This window comes from Schistocerca americana, chromosome 7 (genome assembly GCF_021461395.2).
Source record: "Schistocerca americana isolate TAMUIC-IGC-003095 chromosome 7, iqSchAmer2.1, whole genome shotgun sequence".
Lineage (NCBI taxonomy): Eukaryota > Metazoa > Arthropoda > Insecta > Orthoptera > Acrididae > Schistocerca > Schistocerca americana.
In genome coordinates, this window is record NC_060125.1 from 426,527,774 (window position 1) to 426,545,528 (window position 17,755).

A 17,755-nucleotide genomic window follows, 5' to 3' on the forward strand; every position below is an offset into this window, starting at 1 on the left:
TGTAGCTTTAATATTGATCTCAGTGGATTTGAGTTTCTTGTCTGCAGTGACACATACACCATTTTCATTTCCCATTGGCCTATCCTTCTGATATACACCCAAATTTTCCACAAAAACCTCACTGCTATCAATTTCAGGTTTCAACGAGCTTTTTGTAACTAGTATTACATGAGCTTCACTGCTTTTCATGAACACTTCAAACTCTAGCACTTTGTTGTGAATACTTTGGCAGCACCACACATCAGTCAGCTATAGGTGAGTTGTTGCCTTTCCTTTATTTTATGTGTTAAACTCTGCAAGTATTGCAAATTTTGGAGATGAAAATTTTAAAAATTTATTTGCTTCTATGTTTATTTATTAATGCCATTTGGCATCAAATTCTGGGTTAACTCATCGTTGAGGAAATAAGTGTTTGTTGTACATGTAATAAGGATAAAAAGTGGTGTCCACTCTTATAGACAACTCTTTAAATAGTTGGACATACTGAAAACAGTTCGTAATATATATACTCCATTAAGAATGAGGTATTCAGACATAAAAATGACTGACCATCTACCCAGCGATGTAAAGAATTTAATACATACTTATTAACTTCAAACACAAACTCAAATGACATCTTTTTAATTACTGTTTCTACTTCATTAAATAAATTATTAATTTATAATTAACATGGTGTGTGTAGAGAGAGAGAGAGAGAGAGAGAGAGAGAGAGAGAGAGAGAGAGAGAGAGAGAGAGAGAGAGAGTCAATGTATGTAAAAGAAGAGTATAAACAGATTGACTGAACATAATTATGCATAAATCATTCTATGTAAAAAAAAGTAGCTCAAGACAATCTTGTAAACTGTTAGCATGTAACAATATTTTTTGCTTAGAGAGTGTATTGTAATTTGCATAACTGTATGTTTTTGAAGTCTGGCTACTGTGCACCATTCATGTGCATATGATTGGTTGCCTATTATCATTCTTTGTACTTTGTTTCTATTTTACTTTGATGATAGTTATGGTGGTAAATTATTATTATACATATAAACTGTTATCAAGTAATACTGACTGTATTTTGCAGAATAAATACTTTACTGTGTAGGTAGTATAAAGATATGAATGATATCTGAACTGTAGAACTCTACGCGAAAAAAATGTCTTCATCTCTCAAAAAAAAGTAACATACCTGAGTTTTCCTACCATCTTCGGTGAGATTATCCCATTACTAGCAACTAGTGAGTCTGCTAATGTTGTTTTCCCATGATCTACATGTGCAATGATACATATATTGCGTATGTGATCAGTTTTTGTTTGCAACTGAGACAATTTCTCTGCATTAACTAACCTCATCTTGCATCAAATTCCTAAAAACAAAATACAAATAAATTATTGTTACTTTGGTTCTAGTACTATTTCATACATGTATATCTGTGTCTTCAGAGGAGATTTTTTTTTTTTTTTTTTTTTTTTTTTTTTTTTACAAATGAACAGATTATGAATGAACAGATTTAAAACTGGTACAGTGAATAGATTACAACTATATCCAGACATACACAGAATTCAAATCTCTGGCTTTTATTGACAATGTTTCATTACCTCAGCCACTTGAACATGCCTCAGGGTTTAACTATTAGCTCCAGCCTTCAAATGTTAACACAGACTCTCTCATTATGATGTACGAGGAAATAATTAAAGATAGTGCAGTAAGTTGTGTCACAAAACCTGCTTATATATCTCAGATGCCTGAAAAACCCAATGACCAAGATTTTAATTTCAATGTTGTTCACTTTTTAATTTCTCAGCTGCACGGGTATCAATTAAGGATCTACTAATGAGTTAAAAGTTTGCTGCTGTTCAACTGTTACACTTGAAAAGCGATAATAAATGAGAGTACAGAAGTATACCAACAAAATGAAAAGTCACTTGAACACTGTGTTAAATGTATTCCAATCTACCTCAAATATGTGTGACAAATATATGTGTCCCACACAAATATACATGAGACCTCAAATACAACAACTCATTGTGACAATCAGCCACAATTTGAGAACAGTAAGAGTTTAACATTCCATCAATGACAATTAGAGACTGACTGAACATGGATTGGGAAGATCCTTTTCAGTGGAGCCACTCTGGAAAATACCTTTAGTGATTTAGATAAACCACTTATCACTGACTAATAAAAAAAGGAAGGAGGTTTAAAGTTTAATGTTCTGCTGTAGATGAGGTACTTAGAAACATAACACAAGTCTGCATCATTCAAGGGTGGGAAAGTAAGTTGACTGCCCCCCCCCCCCCCCCCCCCAAGGAATAACCACAGCATCCAACTTAATCGATTTATAAAAACCACAGAAAAAATCTACCAGACGTCCGGTTGAAGACACGAAACCTGCTCCATCAGAATGAGACTGTTGTATGGTAACCTACGCACCACCTTGCTCACTCCTACAATTTAGAGCATAGTGGTACCTATCTCAATTAGTTAGTTACATGTTCCATAGATCATTTGAATGATTCATTTATTGAAATGATGTAGATTTTACGTTACTGAGCAGGTGATGAAAGATTTTTGTTGCTGCATATTGAGCTCCTTTCTGAACCACTGACAGCTTTAATAACAGGTAATACATGTATTTTCCCCTCTAGTGTTGTAAGTATGGACATCACTGTTCTTCTCAAGTTGTAATGGATTATTTATAATGAATTTCATTTCAGTGTGTAGCAAAAGATTACATGCCCCACAATAACAGGATTTATATAGCCTTCGATTATAATATATTCTAAATGAAACTACGTTTTTTTTGTGGTGTTTCATAAATTAAGGACATAAAAATTAGTGGTCACTGAGAATAAAAGGGTGCTCAGAACATAAGGATTAAATCTTAGACAAAAAAAAAAAAATATATAAAAAAAATTTAAAAAAAAAAAATAAAATAAAAAAAAATTGTGCAAGGCTTGTCTGAAAGATTATTGGGACAAGTTAACTAACTGGAAGCAAGATGACTGCAGAGCTGCATCAATATTAAAGCAAACGTTCCTGTCTGCAAATTACTGAAAAGTAATAGCTAAGAGAAGATTTTTGCACTGACCATTTTTTGTTGGTGAAACGAAGCACCATCTGAAAAAAAGTTATGTTTCTCAAACTGTTTCAGTATGCGACTATCTTTTTCCTTCTAGTACCTACATATCTGTCTGTAAGGTATCAGTTATTATTTATAAACACACTGAAAACTGAGACTTCCAAAGCAACAGTGCTTGATCTCAATTCTATGTAAAACTATGAAGGTACTATTTTCACTGTTTCTGTGATCTAGCTACATATGACAATTCTTTTACATCTTCAGTCAATATTGAATTATGAGCAAACCACAACTAATTATAGTATACCTGAAGCACAATCCAGATCTGACAATTCTACAGCTAAATGTCCCCCCCCCCCCCAAAGTACTAAAAGGATCAACTTCATAGGACGTAATGCCAATCAAAACACAGCATGGTGTGTAAAAAATAGTTACTCAATGACACAATTTGGAAAAATCAGCTTTCATGAGTTAGAGGATAACAGTAAAAAAGGCTACCACTAAACAGACCTGAAAAATGATTGCTTACTTTATGGGTACGGACCTGTCATGGAGAAGGGCAGTAAATGCTGGAAAGAGTTATATACTTGACTGATATTCTACATGACAAATAGGATTTCTTGTGATACACTTACAGGCAATGATTATCATCTGTTGCACTTACAAGGTAACTGCAGTGTCATTAAAAATGTTTCTATTTTTTGCATGCAAAAAATAAATGAATTCAAATCACTTTTCATTTCACACTACAATAGATTGATTTTATTTTATTTTATCTCGTTGAAATGGAGTTTTGGTTTAAAAGAAGTGTAATTATAGTTAGCTTAATTGCCACAGTGTTTGCATTACATATAAGTCCATCAGATTGTTACCTTTTCCCGCTTTCACATGTTAAGAAATGAAGTTTCTCTTACTTAAAGACAAATATCGAAAAGTATTAGGTTAGAAATACACCTGATCTGTGGCCTATTCTTGATAATGTGACTTTCAGCTATAGTATAGCTTTAAAATGTAGAAACAAGTCACATTCCAAATTAAACTGCAGGTTCCTTTACAACCGACTGGTCAAGCTGATTGATAGGATACCCACATAATACATATTTTAGGTGTTCATTGGCACAGTTACTGTGGTCACAGTTCCCCAAAAAGCAACCATGCAGCATCCACAGCAGCATGTGGTACTCAGCATCATTACAACTGCAAACATAACCTAAAGGTTAGCACAGCATTGTCAATCTTCAATGAAAGCTATCTTTTCTGCCTATTGTCTGCATCCATCTTCGTATTTCACCTACTTCTGCACACTCCTCATATGTAAATCTTGACTGTTAATTGTTTTAATTTTTCCAAGTGAATCTCATTCAACACTTCCCCTTAAAAATTTATTTGTTTATTTTTGTGTTTTGAATGCATTCTCTTTTTCATCGGGATTTTATTTCCAACATCAAATTTGTGGTTTCTTTTAGAAAAATATTATTTCTAAAATGTTCTGTGTTTATACTGATCTATGCCATACTCAGCACATCATTTCAAACAAAGATGACTGGTAACTTTCACACTTATCTACACTAGCCCCTGCCCCCCCCCCCCTTTTTGCATGAAGACTATTGGCTTTTAACATATCTTTTTCCATAATGGCACCACTAAAACAGTCTTAGAAGATTAGTAGTTTACCATATGTTTGAGAACCACTCCTTCCACTATCCAGTAACTCAATATAGTGTCTATTAAATGTATTTCATTTTTTAGCTTCTTAAAATTATCCTTAAATTATTCTAAAAGAATGACAACTTCATATCTATATGACAGGTTTTGTTTCAAGTACATCTACTTTTATTTTTATTGTGAACAGCTGATAATACCTATATCAATTCATTTAGTGGTATTTAAAAATGTAAATCATGACAACAGTGGTTCAGGTATCAAATTTCTACCTTACTGCTTATGTCATAAAGAAGTAAATTCCGGGAAATATCTGATTTCTCCTCCTGCACTTACAACATTTAGTCAAATAACTTAAAGGAGCAATGTATTTACATTTCTGTGTGATCAAAACTTTCAGATTTCAGAATTACTCATTTCCCTATATGTAAGAGAGAAGATGACAGAATCCCTAATTTGTCGTTGCACACCTCCTAGAGTGTAAGTTTTCAGAGTCAACTCATAACCTATAACATCTTTTATCAGCTCTTGACACCCTTCTGTTTCATTCTTTCTTTCCTTAAACTTACAGAATTGTTATGGAGTCATAGTATTTCTTATTCTTCACAGTCTACTGTGGTTCAGTGTTTTTTAGTGCCTAAAGCTTTTGCTCTGGTTTTGCATCACGTAGACTATGTTTCTCAATAAACATGATTAATTAAATATTTTATTTATAACTTTAGGTAGTGGATGGGGCAATGGACTGGAACCCATCAGGTAGTACATAAAGATGAGGCAGTTCCTTTTGTGAATGATCTTTATTCCAAAAAAATCAATCTTCTGACTAAAAAAGTATATTCTCATGTATAACAACAAGTGAAACAGCAACCCACAATCTTTGGTAGTTATATAAATATACATTTACATAGGTCATTTTGAACTGTGTGTCCTTTAATTACATTTTATTTCCTGCTTCAAAATTATGCTAGCTAAATCAGTGAACTGGAACATACAGGTAACACATTCCCATCAGCCCCTCACAGATATGGTACAAATAGAGTCCCTGAAGAAAAACTCACAGGACAGAACAAATACAACAGAAATCAGCAGTTTAATGTTATAATAATAACATAAGTGTAAGAAATTTATATAAGAGTAAGAATCAAATAATACAGAAATGGAAGTTAAGAGGTTCATAAGTCTATAAGTCTTTGCAACAAATTTTAGGCATATCAATACAATTACAGTTATCACACAATCCGTAAGCTCTGACACCTGTCACAGTGAAATGATTCAAATAACAATCAGCTCAGACAAAACAGCATAATAATTCTGTAGTCATCAAGAAATAAATAATTTGCAATTAGCCTAAAGTGAGAAAACTTAAAGCCAATCTCCAGTTTAACTGTTGATTATGTCAACACCAATATTAATGACATTTTGACTGACAGTTAAAAACGGTTAGTTGGAATATTTAACAAAATATAAGCACCCTCTGACAAGCACTTCACTAGTTTTTGCAGAATGTAAATGTACAAGTACAATCAAAGCCTGCAGTGAGTGTCACCCCATTATGGTAATGTAATATCTTAAAAAAAAAATAATTAAAACACTGAACTCAGATCAACAGGTATACGCAAATGTCCTCACTCCTGCATGCTTTTGAAGTGTGCTGCTCCCACACTGAGAAAAACATAGGGAAGAGAAAACAAGAAGTGGGCCACTGCTAATAAGAATGAACGAGTTTTAACAAAAGTCTACTACATTGACAATGCATAGCTTCTTGCACGAAGAATGCTGTCATTGTTCTTGCCTGCCATAATTAAAAAAACATGTGGCCCCCATAACGTCCAATCTTGATTTTCTAATTATCTTCTCTCTCATTTTTAGCTTTTTATATATTCATTCAAATATAATGTTTTGTTGGCATTTTATTGACAAATTTCATTTCTTCCTGCCCACTGTCATTTTCTCAATCCATGCTCCTGGATGTTTTTCTCCTTAGTCTTCAAAAGCTCCTAATCACCTTTTCTCACCTCACCCCTTTTTTTCAGATCCAAGAAAAGTAAATTCAGAAAGCTCGTGTGGCTTCACCATTTTGTACATCTGATACTGCTGCCTGCTAGTGAAATGGTGCCTTTATAGATTTATTGTATTCTAATTTCATACACAACTATCTTTCATAGTGTAGGAAATACAGACTGCTTTGGACTAATACATGAAATGTAAACACAGGTCAATACAACAAATTACATGTTTCCAACAGCAAAGAACAAGTTGCACTGTCAACATACTCTAAACAAACACTCTTGTCAGCATACTCTAAACAAACACCCTTACATCTTTTACAGGTAAAGGATAACAGTTATCTAATTGCAAAGTATCATAAAAGAGGAAGAAATGTTCTAAAGATAGCCCACAATCAATCTAAAATGAAATTATGGAAAAATGCAGTTGGCAATCAATATACTGCAAATACTTCCAATGAAACTGATTTCAGCCCGCACTGTCTTTGTCACTACTTTCTATTTTCACACAGATATGAAACTAAGAAATCAATATTCTCTTCAATAACATTCTAATTCATTTGGACAGGACTCTTCTGTCAATGGCATGTAAAATAGGCATGCTACCTCCCTCAAGAACTGAAGTTGAATGCTGATGATGGTTTCATTCAAAGTGACTAATGACAAAAAAGTTTAGTCTCTCAAACACCAACTACCATAATTATTATTTAATTAATATACTACTTCCTCTATAACTATTTTGTTAATTCCAATAAGTTCAGAGACCAACAGAAAATTAAATCCCATTAATAACCACAGAGTTGAATGTAAACCACATCTTTCCTGAAGTTGGACTTCAGAGTTTGAAGCCAGCATTTCATGGTCCATTACAGACCAAACCAAAAATGAACAAAAACGGCAATCAATTTCTGTAGGCCTACAGTATGTCCAAATGTTAATAATTAATATAACAACTTTACTGAGGTAAATATCAAAATACGATTTGAAACAAATGGTGGTGGAGGTAAATGTCATATCATATTATCCAAAACTAGAATGATAGATTCACTACAAAATGCATATTTAAAGCTTCCTCTGTAAAAGCAGCACACTGCTTCAAAGACACAAAATAATATGTTAATAGACAAAAGAAAAGTATGTGAACCACTTGAATATGGCAATTTGATAAAATAATAATAAAAAAGAAAAGCACTATTAAAACTGTACAAATGCAGTGTGATATGGGATACAAACTGCTAAGACTGAGCATAGCATTTCAACACTTGTGAGAAATTAGCAAGAACAATAACATACCATGCCTCAGTGTATGGCTGGCAGTGATATACAAAGAGTCACAGTTACAAGGGCTACTGATGTACCTGTGCATGTAGATAGCCTGTCACTATCATTCAGCAACAAAACAAACCTTTTTTCCCATCATAAGTAAAAATCCACTCACAACCAAGATCCAATACCTAACCCTCCATTGACATTCTAATACGTGTGGTCTAGACATTTTTCTGTTCTTTTTTGCCACCAACATAAAAATAATCCATTTTTGATATTCAGATGTGTAAAGAGAGATCTTATACATGACAGTCTAGAATAATGCTCTGTTGACAATAGTTACAGTCAACACAGAACAAATATGCTCAATTATTAGTACACAAAGAGAGATGTGTCCTGTTGTTGCGGTACTGTGTTTCCTACAGTCTTACTGAAACCCAAAACAAATTCACCAGAGCGAATAATCCACATTTTACAGGCAGTACAAATGTTTTACATTCAGTTCGTTTTCATGAAACTACAAAGAGCTGATAATATATTGTGATAAGAATACTATCTATTGACAATTATTGTCTGTACATCTCAAATTGCCATAAGCATGAGTAGTCCATTTTTAATGCATATTCCAAAAGTAATTCTGTGTTTTATTCTGCCCAGCAATATGCAACCCAATCACACAGGTGCTACAATGTCCTGCTAGGAAGTTTTGAAACAGCATGCCTATTTATTAAGTATGTACTTGATTTCGATAAATATCTGCTTTGCTTCTACATAACATTCAATTACACACGCTCTGTCCCTTGCTGAAACTCCAGCTGCTGCTGTTTGAATGTCTGTTGCTGCAATTCCAGTGCTTTTTTCTTATATTTCTCGGCTAAATCTTCATTTTTGTCAACACCATCACCCCTCTGATACATCTGACTTACATTTGCACAGGCCTGCATGCTACCTAGATCACAAGCTTTTAATGAAAATGAATAAGCTTTAGCCATATCTTTCTCAATGAAACCATTTTTCAGACCCTGTAAAAACATAGTACTGACATAAAAGCAACAGTGCGCGTCGTTATCATCACAACATTTGTGTAGTGAAGCTACCCCTAAAGCATAGTCCTTCTCTTTCCTACTGTTTTTAGTATCTAGAATGTTTAAAACGCCAACATTAAAGCAAGCTTTTGTTTCACCCAGGTCACATGCCTTTTTATAATACTTAAATGCAACTTCTGTATCTTTAGTGGTGTTTCCCTTCCCAACAAATGAATAATTTCCAAATTTCTGACAGCTTTTACCAAAATTATAGTCATCACAGTTAGTTTTATACACTTTCGCTGCTTTATCAAAATCCTTCTTGATGGCTTCTAAGTAATCCCCCAACAAATGACATACCTCTGGTTTCTTTTCTTGATAGCAACCAAAACGATATTCAATGCCTAAATTATGTAAGTATTGCTTCACTTCTTCTTCATCTTTTAAGTTTACACCCATATTGCACAACACACTCGCTTAATCTAATTTAGTCAACACGACAGCTTATGAAGCACCGTTATACCTTCTTGTCTCACAATATTTTCAGCCTCCAGTGACTCACTTCTGTATACTGTCATTTATTTACACCTTTAATATGGGTTACTGCAACACCACACAACTCTTCTTTCCCAAATATCGCCGACCGAAGTTTACCGAATACCGACTCTCCTTTGTTATTTCAAAGTTTTAATATCTCAAAGATCTGTGCTACCGTCGCAAGACAGCTGAGCAGCATTTGTTGATTGTTTGAGAAGCTTTGACGTACCTGTTGACAACAGACTATCGCTCCAAATTTTAATCGAGTAAAACGGCTCTGTGTTGTAGGGAGGTTTGTTTGTGTATTACGTGTTGATGTTGTTGTTATGATTTCCTTGCCTATTGCAGGCGGCAGGATGTAAATATTTTTAGTTAGTAAAAGTGCAATGTGATTGTAACAACGGTGTAATGAATTGTTACATGAAATTTTCACCAAGGGATACAAAGACTGCCAAGAATGATCTTTTCAGTAACAGTGTAAACAGGATATGGCATATTCGGTGCGTTTAGAAATATAAAAATTACTTTTACGTAAATTTAAATTTGAATACACGTGATTGGATTTTTCCTGTACTATATTCTGGCACTTTTTCGGGTAAATACATGCACAGCTTCACATTAAGAATTAGTTCCTAGATATTGTCAAAAAAAGTCGTAACGATTTTACATTTTTGACCCGTCAGCCCTAAGTAATGTAAAAAAAAAATTAATTACGTATTGACTCTTTTAAATCCCAGTACTGACAGAATCGCACAATAGTGGGGCAGTTTAGTTAAGTATGGCACAATAAAAGTAATTCTTCAGTTTTTAGGTGTAAAAGGCAACACAGCGACAACTATGTTCCGCAGAAGAGCCTTGTGAATAGCGATTGCTTTAGAGTCGACCTGACAGTGTAATTTGTATGCGATAGAGTTACACAGTGACACAAAAAAACTTTGAAAAGGAAATGATTTTCATGTTGTTCAGAGTTTCAGTTTTTATTCAGGCCGTCTGTTCAGAACCGTGTTTTGAGCCATAACGCATCCCCCACCACATTTTGGTAGACTAAAGCAATGAAAAAAAAATGTGTGCGCGAAATACTATTAGTTCAGATCTAATGGTGACAACTAATTTTGATTTTTTTGTTTTTTTTTTCGCCATTCGTATTTTAGATGAGCAGTGGTATATATTTTCAACCAACACTGGATCACAGGACATCATTAAAACATTCGGAACATAGTGGATAGCATAATAACAATTTGCATTTATCGCTTCTTTTCAATAGGTTAATTATATGTATACACTATTCTTTTGGTGAAGGAGAAGTGGATGAGTAGTGACATCATAACAAAGAGAAAGATGACAATTTTTATGGATACTGCTCACAGTTGAGCAAGTTGATAATTTAATCCAAGCAGGAAAGTTCTATTGTGGGAAAAAAGCCTACTGTGCTCCACTAAGTGAAATAAAAAATAATAGACATTATAGACATTCAACATACCAGGAGGCATTTCTTCAGCAGCAAGGTCATCTGCATTTTTCTTCTGTAAATCTTTTGGAATGTAACAGGAAAGATATCTTCACTCATTTTTCTCTAATTAGGCCTATCCTTCTTCTTGTCAGTTTTACACAAACATGACATAATATACCTCACTTGGTCACACATTTAATTCCTGAGAACTTGGGAATTTGTGGTATTATGTAAATAATTTAGGAGTTAAAGAGAGCACTCACTGAATAGTAGAAACACTGAATAATTGACAAGCACAGTTTTATTCCCACATAATTTACATTTACCAGAACATTGCTTATGTAAAGATCACGATCAGTCACTTTCAGAATGAACTGGAAATAATTTACAGGCTTTAGTTTCTCTGTGCTATATTCAAAATGCACATATTATGCAAGACACATACAAGCCTTAAGATATATGTTTATTATTATGGAATGGCATGTATCTGTAAAACAGTGAATTTCACTTTGTAGATTATATAGGTGAATGTAAAAAATTAATAGTGTTTACCATTGAGAAGTTTTCCATAGCAGTTGTCACAACATGAAAAGTGAAGAAGAAGTGACAGTGACACTTATAAAAATCACAGTTGAATTTTCATTTTTCGGTAGTATGTGAATTTCATTTATCTGAATTAATATGTGGATATGAGTGTGTGTCAAATGCTTGCAATGCACGACTTAATTGTTTCTATTATTGTTGTCAATGCATATGACGTGCTTTAGATATGCAAGAGGGCATGTTTCCAGAAAGCAATAAACATGTAGATGAAATCAGTTTGAATAAAAATTTATGAATGGGTGACTGAATTATAAATTAAGAGCAATTTCACATTCACTGCTCTATAAGCACCTTCCCTAGACCTTTCCATGTACTACAGTATTCTGTGGTAAACGTGTTTTTTAAAGTCATCTACCCACCTTATACATCTGCTACATATACCACAGGCCACCATACAGTGCTTGGCAGATTTTACCGTGTACCTCTAGTTGTTATTTCCTTTTCTGTTCCACTTGAAAATAAATCAAGGGAAGAATGACTGTCTTTAAGTCTTCAAATGAGCCCTAATTTCTCGTATCTTTATCTTTGTGGTCCTTAGGTTGAATTTATGTGGGCAGCTGTAGTATCTTTCTACAGTTAGCTTCAAATGCCAGTTCTCTATATTTTCTCAACAGTGTTCGTAAAAAAGGATGTTGCCATCCCTCCAGGGATCCCAGTTGAGTTCCCAAAGCCTCTCCCTAACACTTGCATATTGTTCAAACCTACTGGTAACAAATCTAGCAGCTATCTCTGTATTGCTTCAATATCTTCCTTTAATCTGACCTGGCAAGGATCACAAACACTGAAGCAGTACTAAAGAATAATTCTTGCTAGCATCCTACGTGCAGTTACCTTTACAGATGAACCACACTTTCCCAACGTTCTCCCAGTAAACTGAAGGCCGACCAGTCGCCTTCCCCTACCACAATCCTCACTTGCTCAGTCCATTTCATATCGCTTTGCAGTGTAATGCCAAGATATTTAAATGACGTGACTTTATCAAATGGGACACTACTAATGATGTATTTCAACATTTTGGGTTATATTTTCCTAATGATTCACATTTTATTACATTTAGAGCTGGCTGTCATTCATCACACCAACTAGAAATTTTATGTAAGTCGTCTTGTGTCCTCCTACAGTCACTCAGCTTCAACAACTTCCCATATGCCACAGCATCATCAGCAAACAACCACTGATTCCTCTCTGTTGAATCATTTAGGTATATTTGAAATAATAAATGCCTTATCATACTTCCCTGGGGCACTCCTGGCAGTATACTTGCCTGTGATGAACACTGGTTGTCAAGGACAACATGCTGAAGTTGTATTACTTAAGAAGCCTCCGAGTTGCTCACATATCTGGGAACCTATTCCATATGATTGTACCTTCATTAAGAATCCGCAGTGTCGCATCATGTCAGACACTTTACAGAAATCTGGAGATATGGAATCTACCTTTTGCCCTTCATCAATAGTTTGCAGTATATCAAGAGAAAAGGACAAGATGAATTTTGCACAAGTGAGGCTTTCTAAAACCAAACTGATTTGTGGATATAAGCTTCTCAGCCTCAAGAAAATTAAGTAGATTACAACTGAGAATACATTCAAGAATTCTACAGCAATCCCAATCTTAGGGATATTTGTCTGTAATTTGGCGGTTCTGTAATTTTACCCTTCTTATATACAGGAGTCATCTGCACTTTTTTCCAGTCACTTGGGATTTTGTGCTGGGTGAGAGATTCACAATAAAAGCAAGCCGAGTACGGAACCAATGCCATAGAGTACTCTCTGTTAAACCAAATTGGGATTCCATCTAGACCTGGTGACTTATTTGTTTTCAACTATTCCATTGTTTCTGTATTCTAGGGATGCATATTACTGTGTCTTCTATGTGAGAGTCTGTTCGATGTCAAATGACAATATGTTTGCACGATTCTCCTGCATGAACAATTTCTTAAATGTGAAATTTAAAACTTCAGCTTTCATATTACTGTCTTAACAGCCACACCGGATTTGTCAACAAGTGACATGATGGAAGCCTTAGACCCACTTAGCAATTTTACATAGGACCAGAATTTCCTCAGGTTCTTGGTCAGATCTTTTGCCAAGTATGACGGTGGTATGCTTTGTACATAGAACTTTTCACAGACACACAAATCTCTGCTAAAATTTCCATTTCATCATTTGTGTGTTCTATTTTGAACCAAGAGTGCCACAGCCTTTGCTTCCTCACTAATCCCCATCTCCATACATATGCTGTCAATAAAGTCCAGCCCGTTTGTAGCTGCAAGACTGTCTAACATATTTGCATTATATGTGAGTTGCCGAACTAGCTGCGGAGGACTGTTTTCAGAAAATGTGTTCAAAAGAACTTCTGAGGACTGACTGTCTGTTGGCTACGGACTCCTCCCCCGCAATGAATACATAGATATTCCATCCAATACTCGGTAGGTTAAAGTCACCTCCAACTGTTATTACATGATCTGAGTATTTATGTGCTGCTGACCATAGAATTTCTTTGAATGATTGTAAAATTGTCACAGTTGTTTTGGTGGCCAGTAAAAACATCCAACAATTAATTTGGTATCGTATTGACTGTTTATATGTGCCCAGATAACTTGACTGTAACATTCGACTTTGACCTTAATGGAGACAATATTTTTGTCAACAACAATGAACACTCCCCATCCTATGAAATCTAATGTGTCTTTCTGATACACATTCTATGGCTTGCTATATATCTCAAGAGCTTTGTACTTCATGTTCGGTCCCAAGAATGTCTTGAGTGAGAGAACTTTCCTGGAGGGCAGCAAATTCGAGAACTCTGTTATGAATGCTGCGACAATTTACTGATAAAGTTTTAACAGTTAAAGTGTTTTACCCTGAATGTGGTCTGACTTCCCTTTCTGCATGTCAAATGTGAGTGTTCATTAGAGTACCTCAAACTACCGCACAGCCTAAGTAACCCCATGTGTACTCCACAAGTAGTGTGCTACCCAAGTAGCTGCTTCATTTTGTAGTGCACCCCTGACCTGTCAAAGGGAGTACTACAAATCCCCACCTGATAAAGCAGGTCTAGATATCTGCACCCAATACTGTCACAGATTGGACGAAGCTATTGATTGAGACCCTCCACTTGGTTCCAAACCAAAGGACCCCAATCAACTATGGGAACAATGCTGCAAATTGCAAGCTCTACGTGGACATCATGTGTGAGGCCAGCAGCCTCATCACTCCACCAGCCACCTGCACTAACTGAGGATGGGGTCAGAAGCCATGTGACAGGCGTTGTTGATATCGACATGACTCACAACTTGCAGATGACTGCACCCTGCACGCTCGATAGCCATAGTCAAGGATGCTCTCGTATGAGCCCACTCCCCCAGCAGGCATACCAAGTGCACACTGGCTTTCTGAATGCTATCTTCCTAAGGAGCTCCATAACTTGCCTTATGTTGGAGCTCCGGAAAACTAGCACCCCTCTGCCCATGTGAGCCTGCTCAGCCCCCTCTGAGGAAACAGCCACATGTTCACTCACAGGTCAAATAGACAAATCCATAAGGTCAGCCGCCACGTTTGCCATCCACCTCAAGGGATGCGAATGCATTACTACAGACCATTTATCCGGCTGTGAGAGTGGATACAATGCATCGGGTACACTAGGAGGCCCTAGACAGCAGAGCCCACGGGCGAACCAACCAACTCCTGGGGTGTTTCATGTGACGCGCCAAATTCTCTGCCACCACTACACCCAGAGAGCACTGCCTGAAGATGGCTGACCTTAGCATTCTTCTATTCGTGAACAGTGTCAGCTCTTCCTGCATCCACACACAGTGTACACACATCCTACCCGTGCCAGCAGCACTGACTGAAGAAGTAAACTACAAAAGCAGACAGAAACTTAGATATGTAACTTGCTACAGTCTCAATGTGTCGCTAATGGAAGCTGAGCCTTAATAAGATGTGTGGCTGGCTGTTCAGAAAAAATGAAACTACTCTACAGAGCGCCTGAATTTATCCATAGAGTTAAAAAAGGGCCTGACTGACTGGCTTACACAGGAAATGGACACTTGTCTTCAAAACAAAATAAGAGAGCAAATACTGTGCTACAGACTGAATGAAATTACACTTCCAAAATTTGAGACTAAACCTCTTAAATGGAAAAACACGCACAAAAATTAAGAAATATGGTACTAGTAAAACACAGGAAAAGCTAAATAAGAAACGTAATATAATTGATTATTTTTGTTGTTATAAACATGTAACTTGCCGCACTGGAGATGTGAACTAGTGACAGCAGATCACCTTTCATTAAAACTCTCAAGGCTAGGTAATGATGCAGAAATACACCTCCCGACTGGTACAGTTATCCAACCATTGCGTTGAGCAAAGTACCAGTACTGTCTACACTAAAATTAAGCATACAACCAACAAACACACAGGCCAGTAAGCAGTATATTCTGTGCAGTTCCCTTCACTTGTTTATACTGAACAGTGTTTTTTAATTACATCATGGATATAGGTAGGTGGGAATAAATTGATCAAGAGTTTGGAGATGACATATTGTCCAATGAGAATAAACAATAAAGCAATGAAGGGAACTGCACAGAATACCCTGGTTACTGGTCTATGTGTGTCTGTTGGTTTAAATTTAATTTTAGTGTAGACAGTACTGGTACTTTTCTTCAAAGTAATGGTTATATAACTGTAACAGCTGTGAGATGTATTTCAGCATCAGTAGCTTTTTCCTTTGCTTCAGTAAAGTCCAGTGACATTTTTTACAGATTTGTTGATGTTTGTAATAAGAGTCTTGTACTTTATGGAAAGAAGGATGAAATGTTTAATATGCGTTCTTGTGATGTAGAACAGTTACAGCATTGTTTATTGTTTTGTCGATTTACCTTTGTCCACAGACATTCTGTAAACAATTTTGCAAGGGTCTTGTACATTATTTTGCCTCCAACTTCAAGTATTTCTGTGCCAATACAATCGTCCCCAAGGGTCTTTCCTTTCCTTCTAGCTTGAATGGCTGTGCAACCTCCTCTGACATAATATCCAGATTGTTATTTTCTGTATATTAACTGTCTGTGCTTCAAAGTTGTCCCTTGAACTATATAAACATTTAAAGAAAACTTTGAATGCTTGTCCTGTTTTCTCTCTCTCAGCTGTTGAAATATGATGTCTGTCCAATATAAGTTTATGTTCTATTTTCTTAATACTCTCGTTACCAATTCTTTCTCTTGCCACATTTTGCTTTGTACCTGCTCATGTCCCTTCAAAGACATATCTGAATAATTTTATGTAATTCAGCATTTTCTATCACCTTTCTGTTATTATTTGTTTGAGATTTCCACCATCTCTTTAATAGTTGTTTATTTCCATTTACATTTTGCTTTTGATTTCTTCATACACACAACAGTTTTTGGTTTGTACATTCATACATTCGTTATGTAATTCCCTCTTTATTTGTATAATCTGTGACAGGACATACTGATCGTGCTGCTAAATTTTAAGTGCCATATCTTACTATGTAGAACCAAGGTCAAGTGTTGCTGGTAAGTGGAAAACAGTGTCTCCTCTCTGCCTAAATGAGTTTTTTTAGTGGGATGCAGCAAGATGAAGAAGCCCATAAGATAAGTAGTGTGAAAGATACTATAGCTTCTTGCCAAAACATTCGGTCTGAAGGGAATAACAGTTTTGAGATTAAGATTTGCTTCCTGAACATTCAAGGAGTAAAAAAGAAAGAATTTTTGGTGAATAATTTTGGACAAGAGAATTTGATATTTTTTCCTTGAATGAACAGTGGGCTATCGAGAGGGAACTTGCATATAAGAGGTGGTGTAGCAATCTATATGAAAGAGTAACTCAATTGCTCCATTAATAAGTTGGATCTAGAGTATTTGTGGGACGAATAGAATTTTAAAGCTACTGGTATAGTTATTGATAGTTTTAAGTTATTGACAATGTCCTGGTACAGGTCACCTAAGGGTATCACCAGTGTATTTCTAGAAAAACTGGAGTTTCTGTTAGATGCCAGATTAGTCCATGTTAAGTATAGGAATCTATCATAGAAAAAGCCATTGTGGAAGCCAAAAAAACACACAGTTTCAGCAGTATTGGAAACTAATAAATACTTTTGCTAAAGATGAAAGAAACAAGAAA

At 35.6% G+C, this 17,755-nt stretch overlaps 3 protein-coding genes across 4 annotated transcripts in view; 1 reads left to right on the forward strand and 2 right to left on the reverse strand.

The window, feature by feature from the left end:
- LOC124622526 (elongation factor-like GTPase 1) overlaps positions 1-9,716 on the reverse strand; it is a 590,349-nt gene extending 580,633 nt beyond the window's left edge. Inside the window, exons 1-2 of the mRNA XM_047148257.1 lie at positions 9,546-9,716; positions 1,170-1,347 (exon numbers count right to left, since the gene is read on the reverse strand). Coding sequence (XP_047004213.1) covers positions 1,170-1,333 — 164 coding nt within the window. The 5' untranslated portion in view covers positions 1,334-1,347; positions 9,546-9,716. The remainder of the gene's footprint in view (positions 1-1,169; positions 1,348-9,545) is intronic.
- LOC124622527 (cytochrome c oxidase assembly factor 7 homolog) lies at positions 6,294-9,552 on the reverse strand. Its single transcript, XM_047148259.1, has one exon. It carries the CDS (start codon positions 9,479-9,481, stop codon positions 8,780-8,782), a length of 702 nt encoding a protein of 233 aa, XP_047004215.1. The 5' UTR covers positions 9,482-9,552; the 3' UTR covers positions 6,294-8,779.
- A 119-nt stretch (positions 9,717-9,835) lies between the features above and the next one.
- LOC124622239 (protein AF-9) overlaps positions 9,836-17,755 on the forward strand; it is a 108,889-nt gene continuing 100,969 nt past the window's right edge. For both annotated transcript variants that reach the window (XM_047147892.1, XM_047147893.1), the window contains exon 1: positions 9,836-10,059. In XM_047147892.1, coding sequence (XP_047003848.1) covers positions 10,048-10,059 — 12 coding nt within the window. In that variant the 5' untranslated portion in view covers positions 9,836-10,047. The remainder of the gene's footprint in view (positions 10,060-17,755) is intronic.